The sequence below is a fragment of the Onychostruthus taczanowskii genome, unplaced genomic scaffold (genome assembly GCF_017590055.1).
Source record: "Onychostruthus taczanowskii isolate IOZ18803 unplaced genomic scaffold, ASM1759005v1 scaffold148, whole genome shotgun sequence".
Taxonomy (NCBI): Eukaryota; Metazoa; Chordata; class Aves; order Passeriformes; family Passeridae; genus Onychostruthus; species Onychostruthus taczanowskii.
In genome coordinates, this window is record NW_024498663.1 from 570,923 (window position 1) to 585,914 (window position 14,992).

The 14,992-nt window shown below is 40.2% G+C and overlaps 2 protein-coding genes across 2 annotated transcripts in view; both read right to left on the bottom strand.

The window, feature by feature from the left end:
- PGGT1B (protein geranylgeranyltransferase type I subunit beta) overlaps window positions 1-5,467 on the bottom strand; it is a 36,454-nt gene extending 30,987 nt beyond the window's left edge. Inside the window, 2 exon segments of the mRNA XM_041398426.1 lie at window positions 343-461; window positions 5,326-5,467. Of these exon segments, the coding sequence (XP_041254360.1) occupies window positions 343-461; window positions 5,326-5,456 (250 nt within the window). The 5' untranslated portion in view covers window positions 5,457-5,467.
- Window positions 5,468-5,730: 263 nt separating this feature from the next.
- Window positions 5,731-14,483, bottom strand: CCDC112 (coiled-coil domain containing 112). Its single transcript, XM_041398425.1, has 10 exons — window positions 14,353-14,483; window positions 13,896-14,011; window positions 12,614-12,735; window positions 10,919-11,008; window positions 9,573-9,648; window positions 8,599-8,989; window positions 7,401-7,808; window positions 6,573-6,668; window positions 5,948-6,066; window positions 5,731-5,870 (listed from the first exon to the last, which is right to left on the bottom strand). Exons 1-10 carry the CDS (start codon window positions 14,398-14,400, stop codon window positions 5,840-5,842), a joined length of 1,497 nt encoding a protein of 498 aa, XP_041254359.1. The 5' UTR covers window positions 14,401-14,483; the 3' UTR covers window positions 5,731-5,839.
- Between the last annotated feature and the right edge of the window lie 509 nt (window positions 14,484-14,992).

Here is a 14,992-nt window from a genome sequence, read left to right on the forward strand (position 1 = left end):
TGGAAGTCAATATAATCACTATTACACTTGTAATACTTTTACAACATATGCATTATTTTAGAACCATGTGAAACATTCCTCTGAAATGCTTAAAGGTGCAAATTTATTATACTATTTTATACTGGCTGATCTTGAAATTAATTTCTGTTTTTCTAGCTTTATTACTTGTGAGGAATCTATATCCAAGATCTGCTCAACATCGCTACCTCAAATTATCAGGACTGTACTTTAGGAAGTTCAACCTCGTATTTTATAAAAACAAGAGTCATCCACTATTCCCCAAGTAAAAAGCAAAAGTAAAAATGTTAATATCAATTAAAAAAAAACTAAAAACTCACTCACTGTCTTCTGTGGGAAGGACCTGCAGGGAATAAATCCATTCTATTATATCATCTTTGTTCACCACATCTAAGGAATCCAACATATCCAGACCAGAGAGTGCGAAAAATGCAATTGTCAACCTAAAAGAAAAAGATAAGACTTACACTTCCCACCATAAATATCATGGGGAAATTAACAAATGGTTGAAGCAACAGACACATCTATAAATTCTCAGCCTTTGACAGTGGTGCAACATAGAGCCTAGCTTAGAATACATGGAAGTCATCTACTGGACAAAATAATGTTCTCTGTACTGAAAACATTTCTCTGCCTCATCAAGGTTTTTCATATAAGCTGCCCCCCCTTTTATATAATAATGATATTTCAATTAAAAATTTACATAAGAGCCTGTTTACCCAAAAGAAAACCCCAACAAAACAACCCATTGCAAAGTAAACTAGGTTATGATATCAACATATGGAGCACTAGTTATCCGTGAAGAATTCTTACTGAACAATCCCCTACACATGCACTAGGCACATATGCAAGGTAACCCTTAACTATAGCAAATGCCTCTTACTGTGTCTCAAACCCAATTTCAGATGCTTAGATGTCAATGTCAAACAGCAAAGCCTACTTTGTAAGCAAATAATGCATAAATAGGCATATAGAATGAATTAACATCTGGAGGTACTTATTTCTGGTCCTTGGGTGTAACGCAGCCTAGATGACTATGTTACTTAAACATCTAAAATTAAGCATGTCACGTTCAAGTATCCAACAGAGCAGTGGAGCAGCTAGCACACTGAATATCCTTCTTTTCTACAAGTTGTTTCCTTCCATGAATGTGTGCTATCATACCTGCTAACTAACACCTTCTTTACTGGGCTTGTTTTAAGCCACTGCAGCCATCCATGGCATGGCACTCCAACAGTGCATTACTCACTCTGACACAGCACCAAAGCAACAGCACTGGGTTAGGAACTCGGGAGAACCTACTATGAGAGAAAATGCTCATGTAATGGTACCTTGGATGTTCTGACTCAGACTAAAATTAGCTGGATGTTTATTTTGCCACCCACACTTGTCTGCTGAGCCTTCTAGAAATTCTTGCTCTCCATACACCAGATAAGATGATGGATTGTGAAACAACTGCTACACATGCAGTACACCAAAGAAATACCAACTTTCTTTACAAGATTAAGTTGTAATTCATATTTACCTCACAAACTGGTGAGTCACCTTGGCCAGAGGTTGGTACCTCTGAAGAGACACATGTAGACAGGAGCCTCCACAAACACTTAATTTCTGCATGAGGTTCTGCATCAGAACCACAAACAGTAAGACCATGTGAGTCAGCCCAAAGCACACATCCAAAAGAATTATTCTAATTAAAACACAGCAGCCAAATGACAACACAGCAGATGTTAATCTTAATACAGTGGCACAACCTCCTAGGTTGACATTCCTACCAGCATTTACCAGCAGGCTGGTAAAATATGTATATTTACTGTCATTATTTCAAATAATTTTTTGAGTAGAGAAAGACAAAGTATGTTGCACACAAAAATATTTCCATGTAGAACAAGAGTATATTTTAACCCTTCTGATGACTAAGAAATTGTCTTCCAAAGTGCAAAATTTACACGTCAAGGCTTGTATCAACTTTTTCCATTTATCAGATCTAGTTTAACCCAGAATTTGACCCTAGATAGCAAATAACTAATTAAAAAAAAAAATCACTATTTTATTAAAAAAAAACCCCAAGGAATTTACTGTTCAGCTACAATAAACTATTTATTTGAAATACTGACTGTTCTGATTTTCATGAATACTGACAATCTTTTACTAGAACTATTAAAAAGGCATTTTCACTCTATCTTACCCAGCTAAGTTACTTCCAGTGAGGCACAAATATGCCAGCATCAGCACTAGAAAACTGCTGCAAAGTCCAAAACCACAAGGCTATACATACAACACAGACAACAAATCTCACCTACAGTTAAAAATGCATATATTATACATTTTATATATACATTTTATATATGTCAAATATATGAACTTAAAAAGTGGGTTTAAATACAGTTAGGGTTCAGTTCACTTATTAAGAGTTGACTGTCTGTCTCCAGCATTACTAAAGAACAGCCTGTAGAGTGATGGAACTTACTTACAATGGGCAAGATTGTCTGGCACCACTACTCATACACAGGTTACAACACAGCTGTTTAGGTACTGCATCTTTAGTCCATATGCTGTCCTCCCTCACAAAAAATTAACAGACATATATGCTAGCAAAAGCAACTCCGCAGCACCTCAGATGACAGACACATGCCAAAAAGTGTAAAAATTTTATCTACAGCCATTTCCACAGAGGATGGCCACCAGATAGCAAATTGGATAGCAGATTCAGACCCCTCTGGCTTCAAGAGAAGACAAATGCTACAGTTTTATAAAATAATTCAAAAAACATTGGAAGTGACAAATCTGAGAAACTGATTAAGTGTGCTACAAAGAGCACCATGAAGTACCAGAATCTTAAAGACTTCAGAGACCAGAAAATTGCATTCTCCTGCAAAACCTCACAGTACTAACAAGCAGTGTGTACAAAACTCTATCAATCAGAATGCTTCAAAACTACTCTTGCTGCAACTACTGTTGCATGCAAATAACTACAGATAAAAATAATTACAAAGGCTTTGAGGCAAGAAGTTGAGTAGAGAACACAAAATGAATTTTCTTTATTCTCCGTTATTGTTTTACAATCTACAGCTTAAGTTGGAATGCACCATCACAGTGAGGAAAATTTCTCTACCATCCTTGTCTGGTGACAACAAACACAGTTTTCTACTGCAGTGCAGTGAAAAAAAAATCTGACAAACCACTTTATTTATTTATTTAACAAATGTCTCTTAAATTTAGTTGAGTTTCCCCACCTAACTCAAAACAGAACTACTCCAATTCAGGAACAGGAGAAATTAAAATAAAAAGGTAACAGCATTTCTTTCTGCAGCTGAATCAGCTCCAGAGGTTTGCTGAAGGCTTGCTGAAATCAGTGACCTTGAACTGGCAAAAAGGGAATCTTAACACTCTTGAAATCAAACTGGAGATTATGCATTTATAAACTCCCACTCAGAATTTGTCAACAGACAGGCGTGCACCTCTGAAGAACATGGCTACATTGTCAAAGGCCCCTGGAGATCAGTGGTCGCACCTTTTGAAGAACACAGGGCCTCAGAGGAGATGACCCAGGATCCTGAGAAGCCACATCTTCAAAGGTGACTCCATCACTTCAGTGGGCAAGCTTTTTACCGTTAACTCTTCTAACAGCGAAGAACATTTTTCCTACAGCCATATACTTCTCCCCTAAGTATCCCATTCCCACATCCTCCTGCCCATCACCAGGATCCCTTGCAAACAGTACACCTCCATCTATCTTTGTAAGTATTTTCCCACCCATGGAAGAACGTAATTAGATCCTTCCTTCTCTGAAGGAAGAAGGCTGAAGACATCCCATTTCTTTAGCTCTTTTCAAATGTCAGTGGGGCTAATGTCAGCTACATGTATTATCACTCTAATACATCTGCATGCTCTGATAATTTTAAGGCCTAAACACAGTTAGGCACAGGATGCCTTGACTTCCCCTTGCTGTCACCCAAAATGAATGCGAAAGTAGACTGAAACACCAGCTAATTTTTAATGAATAAATGATCTACAGCTCTGCAATCAAAATTTCACAAAATTACAGAATAGCGAGATTTGGAAAAGACCTTGGAGATCATCTCATACAATGCCCTTCTCCTAATGCAGGTTTACCCAGAGCAGGTTCTACAGGATTGTGTCCAGGCAGGTTTTGAATTATCTCCAGGGGAGAAAACTCCATAACCTCTCTGAGCAGTCTGTTTCAGTGATCAGCCCCGTGTGAGGAAGCTTTTTCTCATATTGAGATGGACCTTCCTGTGTTTCTGTCTGCTGCCCTTTGCCCTGTCACAGGGACCACTTAAAGAGTTTGGCCCCATCCTCCCATCACCCACCCTTTAACATACTTTAATGCACTGGTAAGACCCTCTCTCAGTCATCTCTTCTTGAGGCTGAACAGGCCCAGCTCACCCAACCTTCCCTCACAGGACAGATGCTCCAGTCCCTTAACCATCTTCACAGCCCTCTGCTGGCCCCTCTCCAGCAGTTCCATTTCTAACTTTTGAATATAAAGTTGACTTATTTCACACACAGCTCAGCACTATCTGTTCTAGTCCTTACATGTTTATGTCAGGTGTTTGTGCTTTCAACCAAGATAAAGCAGGATGACCTGATCAAAGCCACGGAGCATTCCACACAGGATGACTTGCCAGACATTACAAAGTGGAAAAAATCTTACTATTTTATTGGCTGAAGAAGATTATCAAACCATCTACTTGTCGCCAATATTTCATCAAGGGCAACTTGATAATCACATCACTGGTATTCCTATGGTTTCGAAGTAAGAATATCAAGTACATCCTGAAGCCATTAGAGGAACAAATGCCGCTCCAATTCAAAGTGAGGGACATAGTTCGCTAGTATTTTCTCTTCAATACTAGGTAATGAAGACTTTAAATTATTTGTTACATGAAGAGGAGTCTTCTGCGTGCCGAAATAAAGCTTAGGTGATTTATTTTAAAATGGCTTCCAGAGCGGATTAAGAGGGTAAAGCACTGGATTTAAACAGATTAGAAGGATCAACAGGTCTTCCCTCGTGGATATCAAGCAGTTTACGCGAGCCGTGACTACACCCCTACACTAACACATATTTTTTTGGGAGCCGTCTGCTGCTGGGCAGATTTATAGGGATGTTTTTCCTTCCGGCCGCGGGGCGCTGCTCCCGGCCGCAGGAAACGGCAGCGCTCCGGAAGGGACTTCCCTGCACCGCGACCGCCCGACGGGAAGGGAGCGCGGCCGGGCCCGGGACGGGCGGGGGGCGCCGGGCGGACACGGCGGCGCCCGTCCCGCCTCCCGCCGCGCTGCTACCTGCTGGTCTCCAGGGACGAGTAGCGCTCGGGCAGGATCTGGAGGCACCGCTGGAAGAAGCGCACGTGCCGCTCCCGCAGGAAGTCCAGCCGCTCCGGCTCCCCCGGGCACGGCGTCGCCGCCATCTCCATCTCGCCGCTGCTGCCCGCGCCCGGCGCGCCCGGATCGCGTCAGCCGCGGCGCCCGCCCAGGGCGGGGAAACGGAAGGGGGAAGCAGCGGGAAAAGGAAGGGAAAGGGAAGGGTAGGGGGGAAAGGGAACGGGAGAAGGGGAAGGGGCGCCTCAGTGCACAGCGGCGGGGGCCAGGGTGGCGATCCCACGCTTAAGGGGCCGCCACAACAGGGAAAACGCGCTTTTAATGCCAAGGGACATCACAGCGGCCGGTCTGAGAGCCGGCGTGTCAAACCCGAGACTGGCAAAACACAGAGGTAATACACGCCGTGGGTCAGCCCAGCTCCGTGCCGGGAAGTGCTGGCTGCTGCTTCGCACTGCGGCAGGGACAGGCTGGTGCGCAGCTACGAGCCTCCTCTCCAGGCTGGGACAGCTCTGACAAGAAAACAAAAAGGCTTAAAGTATAGAAGTGCGCTTGTGTCATGCTGCACGCCCATCGGTCCGCTCCTCACCTCTGAGAAAGGCGCAGCAGCGGTTCTGCAGCTGCTGGTGCCATCTCTTGCCTGCGTTCCTCCCAGCCCTTGGAAGGTCTGTTCAACCTGGATCGGTCTCTGGTGACCCGAACCTCGACCTCAGAGTGAAACAAACAACCAAAAATAATTAGCCTTTTTCGTTCATCACAAAAGGAGCTACATGACCCCCACCGGGTCTCCACTGTAAAAGACAGAGACACCGCTTGCTGTCATTAAATGTTAATAATTTAATAATTTAAAAGGTTAAACTTTTGTTAAACCCAGTGTACACATAATGCTTCTGGGAGACAGCCTACTTCTTTAACTAATGGTAGAAATCTATTTGAAAAAATGAAAGCCACCACCCATATTGGAGCTTCCTTTAGAGGCCTTACCGAGTGAAGTACTGTGAAACACATAAATTCTAGGGGGTTTTCCCATTTTTTTAAAAGAGGAACAACTATGCCTGCTGCAATTCTGTCTACTGATAACAGGCATGACTTTTTGTTTTCTTTGATCAACCATTTAGAACATTTAAAACAATTGCTTTTTAGATCAATGAAAAGAAAATCTGCTTAAACCACCAAGCTGCACACATCTCTGGTTAAAACAAACAAAAAGTTACCTTCTCTCTTAACTTTGCCAATCTTTTTTCTTTTTCCTGTTTCTCTGTCTCTTTAGCATGTTTCTGCAGAACTCTTAGCTCCAGTTTGTGTAGATCCTGAAACATAATGAGTGGAAAAGCAAACTTTTCTTTGGAAGTAAAACAAATTATGTAAAAATATACATGCAGCATTTTCACAGCTTTTTCTTTTTTTGTTTTTCTTCTGTTTATTTTTGGTTGGTTTGTCATTTTTGTTTTGAAATTACTGCAATAGTAAAGAATAAGGTTTCACTACACAGCTACATGCTATAGCTTGTCCTTCACAGACAAATTATAGTTACATGGCTTGGAAATAAAAAAAGTAGTAGTTCAAACTCTGTTTATAAAAGTTTGGTATGAATGCTGACAATAATATCAGTTCTCCAGTAACTGCATTTACATAGATATGGGATCTGAATTTGCCTAACAGGTACTGAAACCTGCAGGCTATTCAAACTTTTTCTACCTCCCATCTGAATACAACACTCAGGTCCTCTGAAGTCTTCTTCATAGCCCAAGTACTTTTTCTCAAAAAAAATTTACTGAAGAAATAAAACCACTTCTACATGGATAAAGAAATATGATCTTGAGTAATCCTGTAGAATTTAGATATTGAAGAAAAGGAGCATCTTTGTCTAAACTCAAGTTTCATACTGTTTATCTGCAGTAGATGCTGTTATTTGTAATGAATCAATAGTGGATTTAGATGAATGATACTTGGATTTTAAAACCTGTTTAACTGATTATATTGTAGTAGGATGTATCAAATTTAAAACAATGACATGCAAAAATGGAGGTGAAATTACGCACATGCTCTTGAAACTTAAAAATTTCTTCTGCAGCAATTTTCTTCCTTCCCTCCTTTTCAGCTTCCTCTTTCTTCTCATTTTCAAGCTTTTCAAGTTCCTCCTTGACTTTTTTTTGCAAGGTATTCCTTTCCAACAATAACTTCACGTGGCTTTGGCGCTCTTTTTGTTGCTTTTTCTCTTTCTCTTCTAGTTTTAGTTGTGATGCTTGATCTATTGCAAATGCTACTACTTTCTGTTTCTTCCAGACTTCAACTGCAGCTTGTTTTCTTTTTCTTTCTTCTTCTACTTTTTGCTTCTGAGCTTCTTCAAGCTGTAGCCATCTTTCTTTGAGCATTTTTTCTGATTTCTCTTTCTCCTTCAAGTTTCTTTCTTTTTCTTGCTGCTGCTTTTCTTTCCACTTTTTAATTGACTGCAAGAGACCATGGGAAAAAAAATCCAAGGATTTCATGAAAATTTTACATATTCACGTTGATTCAGTCTGATGAAGATAAGTGTTCCAAGAACACAAAATGCACATAGGGATTAAAAGTCTACTGAAGGCATAACCTAAAACCAAGAAGCATCTATATGTGTTTTCTCTCTTCTTTTTTTCTATTTTATGGATCACACAAGCAGATTTAACAGATATCTGCTAAAACTGTTTCAGTTACAGCAATCATAATAACTTTGGGTAGTTATGAATGTTGATGCAATATACTTTTTTAATGTAAACGTATTTCAGTTCTTGCTTTCTTTCCAATTAACCCACTGTTTTATAGTACTTATGTCAGTACATGTTTTATTACTTAGATAGTTCTTGAGGGAATCATAATTCTACATGTCAGTCTGTCTTAGGTGTATTGCTTATACAGTGGGACACACATACTTAGAGACAAACATAACAGGAGGACAGGATCACTAACTGCTCTGGGCTTGGCACCTAACTTGCTAAATCACTGACTTCAAAAGCATTTGTAATATACTTTGCCAATACACAGGCCACTTCTCTGTGTTGTTAGGTCTTTGCCTATCTGTAATTATTACAGACAAATACTTTGGCAGGCTGGGGATGCTAAAGACCTCAGTTATATACTATCAGCTGTAAGACAAATCTGCCTAGCACTACAACCAGAAAGGCAGATAGAAAAACAAGACAGTATGCATTTCAAAAATAAATACATTTTCTGAAATCTTCAAAAGCCTTAGAGGTGTTATTTTACCTCTTTCTTTCTTTCATGTAAAATTACATATTCTTGATACCATTTGTCATGCTGTTCTATATCTTCTTTTGTTCTTCCGCTGAGATACTCAAGGGCTTCATCCATGTAAGACAGCCTTCCTCTGTATTTTGTCCGTATTCTCAGAAAATTTTGATGATCATAATCATCCCAGCCTCCTTGCCGCCCCCCTGTTCGCTGAAGAAATTTTTCAAACTCTATTACTTCTTCAGGTAGGTGGTTTTCCAGTGTTTTATCAACTGTGACCCTGGCTGAAGGTAACTTCCAAACTTTTTCTGCTGTTGAGCTGCCTAATGCCCACAGTTCCACTCTTCTCTCAAAGAGACTGAGCTCATTAATGACAGCTTTTTCCTCTTTCAAAAGCTGTTGGTATCTGAAAAGAGACAAACACTGAAATGTAAGGAAAAAAAAATCCAGTATTCATTCTCCATTCACCAAAAATGTATTTTGGAATTGTTCAATGCCACACAAGAGCTATTCTTCGAAGATTAAGAACTGAAGTGGTAACAGCACAGTTGTAATGATCGGTAATAAAGCCCTACACAATGAGAATTAAGTTACCCTTTTACTGAAAGAACACATTCATGGCATGCATACAATTAACTCAATCCCCTCCTGACACGAGTAGAAAGAAAAAGAAACCCCCCAAACCCAATTAGAAAACACAACAGCAACAAAAAAAACCGGCCACAATCTAATCTCTTCTATAGCCTCTCTAAAAAGCCTATTCATAGGAAAATCCTTGTTACATTGGAATGCTGCAATAGCTGTATAAACACCCTCTCTAAAAGTCAGTTTAGCAAGAATCTAATGCTGACAGCTTGTGCTTTGATTTGCCTACCACAGAAATCACTACCAAGAGAGTAAATCATAAGAACAGTTTGCTAGATTAATGCAGTTTTCATTGTGTCTTACAACAGCCCTTTTTCTAGTAGCTGAAGCATACATAAACATACATTTGCCTTTGTTCCTCTTTAAAAGCATTGATTGCATTTTCTATTTCTTCCATCATTTCCTTGATCTTGTCAACAACTAAAAAAGGAAAAGAAGAAAAAAAAGCATATAACTTAAGAAGTCTATGTTATTTATCAGCACTATCCAGAAATGCAGGATTTGTGGAGACTTTCAGGATACATATCCCAGTGTACAAAAACCCATGCATTTCCATCTCAAACAGCCTTGAAATTCTTATTTATTCAAAACGTGTGGTTATGAAAGGACTTAGCTAACTGGATGCAAATGCCAATATAAATGTTTATTTTCCTTAAAGAAGTCTCACCTTGACTAACCTTCAACTGATGTCCAAAATAAAACAGACTTATCCTAGAGTTCCACTTTTGTTTCTTATAGCAGTGCAGTTAATGACTTAAGCACACTCAGCTCTGGTTTACACTACACTACAGCAATTCTATTTAACCTGCAGGCAACTACTTTTACAAAGCTGACAAAGAAACATCAGAATAAGACTTTGTCCTGTACCGTCAGCATGCTGTAGTCCTGACTTAAGATGGTAATACAGCTGTCCAGAGAAGATATATTTTGCAGTGGAAGAAAACCCACCTATTAGATTAGATATATTATTAGATTAAAATATCTTTCAAATCAGCCCAGCATCTCTATGGGCACACTGAATGCAGTTCAACTAACTGTATTTTGGAAACTAAATCTAATTTTTCAGCTTTCATGCCTTATTAGTTCTTAGTATCTTAATTGACAGTTTAATGATTTTTTTAATAGATAAAACACTGAATAAATGAAATGGGATGAATTTTATCTAGCATCAGAAAGCCCTCAGATAGTAGGAGGCCCTCAACCTGAGCTCCACAAAAGGTAGTAGGCACCACATGAGGATGGTTCTTTCAGAACCTATTTCCCAAAAGTTTTAAAACATCCAAATTGAACAAACTGCTGCAGCATTTTCTGCGGAATATTCCAGTCTACATTTCAAATCGGTGGCTAGAAATGAGTTCCCTGTAGAACCTACTCTGTGACCTACCAGATCAAAGGGGTTACCTGGTAGTAGAATACCAAGTTTATTTTGCATAAGACAGATAGGAAATCTGGCTTTCAACAACCTCAACGTACAAACATACGCCACTTTTAAGACAAAGTAAATTTCTGTTTCCACACAGAACTGCACAATCTTTTACCATTTCTAAGGTTTCTGCCATTTCTAGGTTTAGTCTTCCCTTTCCAGATTCCTGCAAAATCTTAAAATGTCCCAAGTCTGCAGGAGAAAGACAACTATGCAAGAAACCTATCTGTAGAGGAAAATGTTTTTAAACCTGTCGTCTTGACTTACACTCTGGTGTAGGCTTCACATCTTTCAATTGCTGCTGAAGTCTCTTCACGTTGCTTTTTATTTTTGACAGCTGCTGCAGAATTTTAGCTTCTGTTAAATAAAATAAGGTGCTGATAATTTTAATAGTTTCTTTGTGCATTACATTCAGTAAAAGAACAAGAGCAATGAAGTGTCCAAAATAAACCAGGGACTTGATCTAAGCAGGGACACAAATTCTGTTTGATGATAAGAAACTGCCACAGTACTAAGCATTTTAACTGGTAATTGCACGTAGATGACCATGTGGTCCATGTTAGCTCCCTATACAGCATCAGCAGATTTTAAAATTAGTAGCTGCCATTTCTAAAGGGGAACTTTTCGAGAATATTGCCTATGCAGGTGATAGCTTCTAGAGTTTTGAGGCAGACTTTGACCTAGGCTTCAAAACACCCATTCATGAAGAGAAAACAAATTTTGAAAGTGTATATGAATGTACTACTTCAACAAGATTGATTCTTCACTGTTTAACACAATGAATAAATGAATGTTTTCATGTGCTCCAAGCATGTGTGCACTTATTTGCATTGTTACCACTTGGCTCCTCGTGAGTCCATAAATACATCGCTGAAGAGGATGAAGTTCTGGCTACATCTTAGATACTAAGGACCTGTATCTTCTATCCTAAAAGATTTGGATTAAGGAAAGTACAAGTTCCTGCTAAGACCACAGAAAATCTTACAGCATACAGATCATGCTGAAAGACCTCAACATAGTAAATGGGAATCTGGGAGGGGGGGGTTGTACACTTTCATATATTTTAGGATATACTCCTTCACATCTGACATGTAGTGCTCTCATCATTGTCGTCTTTATTTTCTCATAGCATAATTTCCATCCATATGCCATGCTCCCTTCTCACTCATGGAAAAAAGTTTCTGAACTTATTAGCTTAGTCATCCCTCAAAAATGTACATTTCTTAAGGACTGCAAGATGTAAAGGACATTCTAAGATTCCTTAAATAAAAGGCGCATATCAGAACACATGCAAATTTGTAAGAAAGTATACTTTTGATTGTTTCTGTATTACTTTTCTTTCTTCAACTTATTTTGATCGGTATCAGATGGCTTAGCATGATTTATACGACTATTGTTGAAAGAATTCAGGTACTGTAAGTCAAGGGAGTAACTTTTTTTCTTGAAGTATATTATACTCTGTAAATGGAAGAGATACTGTAGGACAGACTGTGTGCCAACTCACAGCACTATTTGAACTAGGAATATTCACTGCCCAAAAACTCAAAAAATGCAAACACAGGACAGTTTAAAGGGATATTTAAAGGCAAAAATCAGTGTGTGAATGTTGAGGTAAGAATATTTTTACTGTACCTTAGCTGGACTACATTAGGTTTTGCAATATACACACAAAATTGATTCCAAGTTTCTTGAACAGTACACCTTTCCACCACAGTGGTTTTACATTGAAGATTAAAAGATAACAGTTAGTAACATATGAGGCCCAAAATGCTTATGCTTCTGAGTTTTACTGAACTCAGTGAACTGTCTCTTTCTAAGATGGTGAAATACCACACTTATCAGTATCCATCTTCCATCCAAACTCATCTCTCTGTACTACTGACTTTTAAACCATTTACAAAAACCACAGCGTATTAGAAAAAAAACCCAAAAGCAAACAGGGCCAAATAAAACCTCACTTACTTTCCATTTTCCTGCTGTCAGTCATGCTGTGTTCCAGTTCCTCAAGTAATCTGTATTCTACCCTGAAATCACTCTTCCTGTTATAAAAGCGTCCAGTTTTGTCTTTTTCTATATTTGCAAGCCTAGGAAGAAAGGGTGACAAAGTGAGTAACACTCAGCAAAGCACCAAGATTTTACAAAGTTAGCGTGCAGGCTGTGTTAACAGGACTATCTTAGATTTCATACAAATCCCTGGTTTGTTCTACAACTGTTTTCAAGGAAAATATTTCTGCAGCTATAGGACTACACACCACAGTATCTCAAGAACTTTAACAAGAAATTAACAAGGAAATCACCTCAGTGGCATGCAGTGGTCTACACACTGAAATTTTACGTGCATGCATTCTCTCTGGAAGCCTTGCCAGAGTTTTCCCTGGGAAGGGCAGGCAGACAGGCTGTATTAATGCAGTGGCACGCCTAGATGGAGCCCCAGCACAGACAACATTACAGAGGGATGCCGAGCCACAGTTAAATGGCATGCCTAGCTTCAAGCGGCTTGGGAACATTTACATTATCCACCAGTCAAATTTCCCACCACAACCCAGGATCCAGGGTAATTAAGGTGAACTCGATTCAGACATGCAGGGTGAAACATTGGTGTGAGACTAAGTGCCCTGTTCAATCAGGATTCACAACTGCAAACCTCTCCTTTAGTCAGATGGCTACATTAGCTATTCCCCATAAAGCTTATCAGTTGGAGAAGAAAACTCCCTGTTCTTTCAGCTGCCAGTGTAGTTGTCATCAGCACTTGGTCAAGATGTGGGGAAGCAGATTTAAATCACTTCTGTGCCTGAGCTGTCTTGAACCCTTGTTTTTGAAAACAGTGGCCTAGATATTCTAGATGCAGTCTTTCAATCTTCTGTTGCTGCAGTGCACCTTTTGTTTGTTAAGGGCTTTAGGTCCTTAGAGGGTAAGCACAGCTAAGCAGGAAGACTGAGAACTCAATTGTGCCTCACACATTTCCTTTTCTGGTGCACCTAAGAGCAGCAATTCCTACTAAAGTCTTACTACACGACTGGCCACTGGCGTAAGTCCAAACAATTCAATTGTAATTCAAACAACAGGGCATTTTGGAGCTCATAAGCCTATCCTGAGCTACTGTGGCAACCACAGCTGAGCTCCTGAAAATGATACCTTTAGCCTAAAGATTTCATTATCATATATTCTTACTTTGAACCTCGAATTAATAATGTTACCTCCAGAACAGAATGAAAATGTACTTATGATAAAGTGTTTAACTTACTGAGCTTTTAGCTTTTCTGCAGTTCTTATGAATTCAACTTTCTTAGCTCGTTCACTTTTGATCTTCCAGCTCTGAACCTGTCGGCCAGCACCTGGAGTATTGGAACAGCTCTCATTCTGTAGATAACAAAATCAATTGTTATTAACAACCTTTTTTTTTTTTTCCTTTTATGCTCATTGGTTACTTTCAAGCAGACAACACCACAGTACAAAGCTCAGTTTTCTATAGGCGCGATTCAAGTAAATTTAAGCGGCAGGGGCACGAAAGTGAAGTGAGGGGCGTGACACGCCCGCACATACGAATGCACTGTTCAACAGAGAAACGCCGAGCCCGCCACACCGAAAGGCTGTCCCAGGCGCTGGGCACCGCGGCCAGCCCGACACACCCGCGCAGCCCGGGGCTCCTCCGGGAGGCTGCGCTGCCCCGGGAGCCGGGCCAGGGTGCCGGCGGCCTTTACCTGCAGCCGCCCGGCCGCCGCCGCCAGCGCCGGCGCCAGGGCAGCCATGTTGCCGCCGGCCCGCCCAGAGGAGGGGCGGCCTGCTCCTCGCTGCCTCCATTAACTCCTTCCTTCCGCCGGCTCGGGTTTTGCTTGTGTTCCCGGGTTTGTATGGATTGCTTCCTTCAGGAGCGCCGGGGTGTGGAGAGTTCCACATGATTCAATGAATTCTTGGGGGCGGGCTCTGAAGACCAGAGATTTTAGGAACCGGTGTTTTCCCGGCTGCAGGACACAAACGCATTCACAGATGCTGCCTGAAGGGCCATGCTGAAGACATTGTATTGCCTAAGTGAAGTTCTTAACAGCAATTTCCAGATACATTTTTCTCTTTGTATTTTATGACTATACTTGTTCTCTTGGTGTTTGCAGAATAGGAATTAAAAAGTGAAGGCGAACATTTCAAAGCCTGAAAATACTCTTCAGCATAAAATAAAGAGGGTTTTTTCACAGGTTGCTGCCTGAAAAATTGTAAAATATTCTCATCTCAGTAGTGTTTCAAAGTCCTCTTTGCCTTGGTCTTCACTATTGGGTGTAAGAGAAAAAAGTAAGTTTTGTTAGCATTTGCTTTCTTTTGGTGATTGTCAGCCCTTCCAAGTTTCCT

What these genes read in the sequence shown, in the direction of transcription:
- CCDC112 (XM_041398425.1), bottom strand. Translation starts at nt 14,400, where the DNA reads ATGGCTGCCCTGGCGCCGGCGCTGGCGGCGGCGGCCGGGCGGCTGCAG. An exon ending in CGGCGGCCGGGCGGCTGCAG is followed by an intron (nt 14,012 to 14,352) that starts GTAAAGGCCGCC and finishes TGTTATCTACAG; the next exon opens with AATGAGAGCTGTTCCAATAC. An exon ending in CTGCTGCGCCTTTCTCAGAG is followed by an intron (nt 5,871 to 5,947) that starts GTGAGGAGCGGA and finishes TTTTCTTGTCAG; the next exon opens with AGCTGTCCCAGCCTGGAGAG.